This window comes from Chaetodon auriga, chromosome 5 (genome assembly GCF_051107435.1).
Source record: "Chaetodon auriga isolate fChaAug3 chromosome 5, fChaAug3.hap1, whole genome shotgun sequence".
Taxonomy (NCBI): Eukaryota; Metazoa; Chordata; class Actinopteri; order Chaetodontiformes; family Chaetodontidae; genus Chaetodon; species Chaetodon auriga.
Window position 1 is genome coordinate 16,116,988 of NC_135078.1, and position 6,154 is coordinate 16,123,141.

Here is a 6,154-nt window from a genome sequence, read left to right on the forward strand (position 1 = left end):
CAAATACAGCCTTTGTGAAAATGTAAAGGAGTGAATCTTGTGGAAGAGAGGTGGTTAGTAATATACCAGATTCCAAAGCTGTAGCTTTAACAACACTATATTAATACATTTATTTGGTCATTTAATTTCTGTGTTTAAGTACTTTGAGGATTAAAATCCAGGAAGTCAGGATTTTTTTATTCACAAGTCTTAGCTTTTTCTCAGGTCAGTAGGTGGGGTTCTAACCCACAAACAGCACAGATTTGAACTACAGAACACAATTTGACAAGCATGCAACCAATACCCCACTTCTAATGCCAGCTGCTGTCATGAAGCTAAGTATGCTCAAACATCCTTTTTACCCACACTTATACAAAATTCACACAAGAGCCACGACACCTCTCTCTGAATTCAAAAGTTTCAAGGACAAATCTTCTACGACCTTTACATCATTTTTGAAGTGAAATCAATCACAATCGACACAATCGATTATTGTTGGACATTTGTTTATTTATCTTTTTCAGTGATATTCTGATCACTATTTCTTCTTTCTTCAGTGTCTCTCTGCTTTGTTTTTCTGTTTCTTCCCTGCTCTATGATCTTCCTGTGTTCTATTTTGCATTGGTGTATTCTTCTTCTGCTTCATTAAAGTTTTTGCCTTTTTCTCTGTCTTTTTTTTTTTTAGTGGTTCTGACCTGTCATGCTTCGGCTCCTTTGCCCTGCCTCTTTTGGATTGCGTGCGAGACAGAGGAAGACTCACTGGCACCTGCAACTGCCAGACAAACAGACAAATGAAAAGAAGGGAAAGAGTGCACAGCTGAATAGACAGAGAACACGCTGCCCTAATTGGTCATTATTTCCTTGCTAATCTATGTTTTCCTCCCTGCTAACCCCCAACACAGATGTGAGGAGTGGGAGAGAGGACAGGCCCGAGGGTGGAGGGTGGGGGGCTCCTTCAAGGCCTGGTCTGCTCTCAACAGTGGCTTGAGCGCTGACCGTGAATATTGCTGTGTGCTTTTGTGTCTTGTTTAGAAAAAGGAAGGAGACTCAGTGGAAAGCAGCAGAGGAGGGTGTGGGGGTCAGAGTTGAGACTTGCAGGTGGTGCTGGTGGTTAATAACTGAGGAGCCAGCAGACCAGACCATAATGCTTCCCCACACACATGCATACACACACTTTGCAGGAGGAGCAGATTTTTGAGAATTCAGGCGTGTTGTGACTCAAAGTTTCACACAAAAACATCCTCGGCATGAATTCATCCACCTTGATTTGGCTTACTGCCATTTGGAAACACGCAACAACACAAAAGCACAAAGCATTGCTTAGTCAGGGTGTGTGTGCATGCTCCGCTTGCATACTGTCAACCACGCATGTTTGCAGCGCGGCCGGGTCAAAGCAGCACAGAGGTGTTGGACATTGTGGCGCTGCGGGACAAATGGAGCACGAAGGCGCTGGGAGGGCAGAGGGCAGGACATTTGGCATTAAAGCTATTCCTCTGAAGTGAAACTGCAACTACCAAGAAGTTGAGCAACAGTATTAATGGCATCAAAAACAGTTTTAAACTAAGAACTGTGTAGCTTTCCTTTTGATAATTAAGAGGAACTCTGATAAAAAAAAAAACCTCTTTGCGTGAATCAGTTTCAACAAGCATAGTATATTCACTGAACATCTGCAGTATTTTAAAGTATCTAATTCAGTTTTTAAAAGTAGACAATAAGTCTAAGATAAACAGCACAGAACTGAGATATAAATCTGAAGTGTCCCTGAGGAAACGCTTACTGCTGCTATTGTATTTTTTTGTGTTTCTCCCTGCTATTCTTGTTTCTACAGAAAGTCCAGCAGAGAACTAGAGGTCCAAGAAGCCCCATAGAGAGAAGAAGCACCAGGTCCAACAGGTATCTCTGGTACCATGGTTGCATCAGTGAGGCCGGCCTTAAATGAGCTCCGCCTCCACTGTGCAGGACGTGCTCCACCCACTGGATGAGTCGTCGGGCTGGAGGCACAGGATGGGATTTGTGGATCCTGCTAAGGGACAAAGCTGAAGACTTGAACCTGGAAAAAGAGAAGTAGGGAAGGAGAAAGAGGGAATAGTTACAGACATCTCTGTACTCTACTAGCATCACAAATGTATCCAGCCTCATCGTCCACATACCTGATGTCCTGTATGAGTGTTTGAATAGTGGAGCTGAGCAGTTCCCTCGTGATGTCTGTGGGTTTGATGGTGAGGCCAAGTCCTTTTGTTTCAGCCCTCACCACATTATCAAACTGGTCTCCAAACAGAGGGATTGCCAGCACAGGAACAGCATGGTACACTGCCTGCAGCAGGCTGTTCTGTCCGCCGTGGGTGATGAAGAGACACGCTTTTTTGTGACCTGGTGAATCCAAAAAAAAAAGAAAAAAAGAAAAGACTTCATTCCTGAATAAAGGGAGTAGGAGTGTTTCAGTGTAGTACAGACTGATAAAACATAGAGATGTGAGCAGTCTGTCCTACACCTAAGGGTTTAAACAATGGGCGGGTTTATATGCAGTCTACATGAAACAAAGCACAGCAGGAAATTTACAGCAAGATTTTTCAGATAGTTCACAATGCCTGCAATGAACAAGACTTTTGGCAGTCTTAGAAAGATGGCCCTGTGTTAGGTGACTGTCTGTTGCAGTAGCTCCGTTTGTTCGTTTTTGTTCATTTTAGTGTGTTTTAAACAATTCTTGTATACATTTTGTGTTTGTCTGTATGTTTGCTACTGCAACAAAATAATTTCCCAAACTGGGATCAATAGAGAAGCAGTCTAAAGTTTTAAGTCTGAAGTCTAATATACTGTAACCCCCCCTTTCTGTTTGTAACAAAAGGTTTTGGTACGAGAGGCACACTGTTCCTACCCAGCAGGTCATTTACGGGCAGCCAGTCCATTAGCCTGACATTGGGAGGCCTGTCCAGTTGGGATGGCCATCGCTTGGGGTCATACCTGCCAGCAAAACACAGCAGGTTGAGGAGCTTCTCATAGCATCCTGACATGAATTGAAAATACAGAGTTTGTTTTTGGGGTTGATTTAATCTTTTCATGAATGTTTGACACAAAACATACTCTGTGTTTTGCTCCTATTTTCTCTTGAAAAAAAAAATACATCTGTGACACAGAATGTAAAAAATTACATATTGTTATGCCCAAATGAATTGTGTCATCCTTTTACCTCCAGAGCACACCCTGAGGGATCCTGGAGAAGCCAGTCACCAGCTCCACTAGCAGAAGGTCCACAGAGACAGAAGAGACCATTGATCCCAGAGTCACGACAATGAAACCCTTATCTCCAAAACTGGAAATCCACGTCTCAAGATCCTGAGGGATCAAAAGGGTTGGGGTATGGGCAACAGAGGAAATATGCAGAATGTTGAGAGAGAGAGAGATGGTTGTGCATAGGGAGGAGTAAAAATCCAGAGGGAAGTGGGAGTGAGAACAATGAAGAGAGGGAAAGAAGTTAATTTGAAAACCTGAGTCTCACTTATGTATTTGCATAAGATGTGAATCAAGAGAAGAGACCTGCTCTAGAGGCTTTGCAGGTTTATTCAGCAGACCTCCCACCAGCACAGTGCATTAGAGGCTGGGCGAACTCCAGTGAAAAGTCAGTGTTGAATGCCCAGAGTTCAGCTCCTTGATGTAACTGTTCCAGACCACCAGGGGGTGAGCCTGAGTCAAGGTGGCGCTCAGCTACTTCCCTAAATGTTGACCATACAAGTTCCAGGCCTTTGATGTGAGACACAAAACACGATCAAAAATCACCAACATTGTATGCCCAATAAAAAAGCATGTGTGAATGTGAGATAATTAGTCATTTCAGAGTCAGAATGTAGAGTCAATATATTACAAATGAGAGGAGAATGAGATTTGAGAAGATATAAAATTTAAAAACATCCAAAAATGCCCTCATTTAGAATATTAAAATGTCTAGAGGGCTACTGGCGAGTACAGGGTACAATGGAGATGTGTGTTATTAAGCTGATAAAAAGACAACATGTGAGCTCCATATGTGTGACACCATTCTTACCTACAGGAGCCAGGAAAGAATAAAAGAGGTTCTTGGCACGATCCCAGAGGTTCATGCAGTCGGACAGCTGGGAGAGGAAGACTGGGACGTAGGAGACGGGGCTGGGGAGAGCGACGGACAGCGGGCCGTTCAGAGTGCCTGGATAGAAAGCTATATAGCCGACACCTGGAGTACATCAGGAAAAAGTGAATGGAACTTTTGAGCTGCTGTTGATTTATTCAGAGCTTTTGATAGATTTACAATAAAAAAGGATTTGAATTTGTACACATACATGTGCAATCTGCAAAAAAATGTAAGAGGCAAGGTAAATTATATATTACTATAGTATGTTCAGATGCATCGGATGATAGTGATTCTGAAATAAATCAAAGTGATATGAACAGCAGATGTACCAAGTTTGCGTGCCAGGATGAAGGAACAGGGGTTAAAAGCATCAAGGATGATGATGTCATAGTGCTCCTTCTGGAGGAAAGTGATCATCTCTTTGTCCCCTAACAGCTGGTCACACTGGTAGGACAGGTGCCCCATGAATTTTAGAAAGTTACTTAAGTTATCCCTGAGAGAGAGAGAAAAAGATATGCAGAGGCAAGGGGAGTGAGAAAGAACCAATTTACATCTGACATAGTATAATACTGTCAGAGACCAATATTCTCAATCAGTCACATGAATCCAAAATGACTGTCAGTATAACATAATTTCAAGAGCCTTAAAATGCTGACGTAGGATCAAAACAAGTGGTAGTTGCTTATCTGTTTCTCCACTGTAACCATGTGTGGAAGAAATTGTTGAAGCTTATAGAATTTACACACTGGGATCTGTTAATCCATGGAAAATAAATTGTCTCACCCCAGAGTTAAGTGTGATTCAGAGTAGCAGGAACTCAGTCCACCAACAGAAAAGACAATATTAGGATCAAATAAAACATTTTATACATAAACACTTTTCTATGCATACATTTTCTTCTACAACTAAGTCTAAAATGTGATACCTTCCCTGTAGAAACTGTGTCTGTCGCTCCAGGAACCAGCCATTGTATTCTTTGATGTATTCCTCTCCTAAGGACCAGGTGCTCATCTGATAACTGTCTGCACGGCCTGCATAGGAAAAACCTGAAAAGTGCAGTCATTTACATGAACACTTGAACAAGAACTTTCTCTGTATGTATGTTTGTGTGTGTACTGAATCTGCAGTTTACCTGTAATAACAGGGTTGCCAAGTTGCAAGAGCATGCGGACCTCATGGCCATGCTGGTGTAAGTTATGAGAAATTTCATCTAATAACAAGTAGTGGCTTCCTCCTGGAGGAGAGGAAAAAATAACTGTGATTTCACTATGCGCTCTGAATATATGGCTCACTGTTGCAACATAATATTTGAATTTGTTCAGATCATACACATACTTTCTTTTACAACATCTTCTAACAGACTGTTCCTATTACTATATTTTATTGACTCGCCAGTCTGGCAAGGAAGTGTTTACTCCTCTCGTATTTCTGAACAAATATTGAATATATAATATTGAAATGAACATCTCTGTTGCAAGTGGGAAAAGACACTCCCACTACTCACCAATTAGACAGACAGTCAGGATCTTGGCAGACTGAATTACTGGAAGAGCCAGAAGACAAAAAATCCAAAATACAATCCCCATGTTGTTATTATAGTACAACAGCTGACCTGCAGCAAAAGTCCTTCTAAAACAGACTGTAATGAAAACCTTGTGTGAAGGTTTGCCCTTTTTTAACTCTGTAATATAGCAGCAAAGTTAGATCCAGTGAGCGAATGGGGCAGACAGGTCCTAAAACAGAGCTGTGATCCACATCATTGGAGAATTTTCTACAAAAAAAATCAGCAGGACAAAACGCAGGGTCACCAACATAAAGCTGAGAAAAATAATGGGGAAATCATCCTTTCAGTGTATCCGAGTGAACCAGGAAACAACATCCTTTTATACAGTCTGCAGTGTCCAGTTGATAGCAGGGAAATCCCAAATCCTTTTCTAGTGGACCCTGAATGTATCCACTGTGTTTTGTCTTGCAACAAGTGGAAAAAGGTCCTACGTGTTAGGATCCGCTAACTTCTTCCCCTGTTAGTTGTCTGTCTGTCGGTCTGTTTAAGCCGGTTCCACCTGACCATCA

General features: G+C 41.9%; 1 protein-coding gene across 1 annotated transcript; it reads right to left on the reverse strand.

The window, feature by feature from the left end:
* Nucleotides 1–1,735: 1,735 nt before the first annotated feature.
* On the reverse strand, nucleotides 1,736–5,998 carry LOC143320893 (UDP-glucuronosyltransferase 3A1-like). Its single transcript, XM_076730924.1, is given in 11 exon segments — nucleotides 1,736–2,029; nucleotides 2,130–2,349; nucleotides 2,855–2,940; nucleotides 3,167–3,312; nucleotides 3,514–3,565; nucleotides 3,567–3,717; nucleotides 4,019–4,183; nucleotides 4,411–4,574; nucleotides 5,007–5,127; nucleotides 5,214–5,315; nucleotides 5,586–5,998. Coding segments are annotated over 11 exon segments (1,557 nt in total). The 5' UTR covers nucleotides 5,668–5,998; the 3' UTR covers nucleotides 1,736–1,761.
* Between the last annotated feature and the right edge of the window lie 156 nt (nucleotides 5,999–6,154).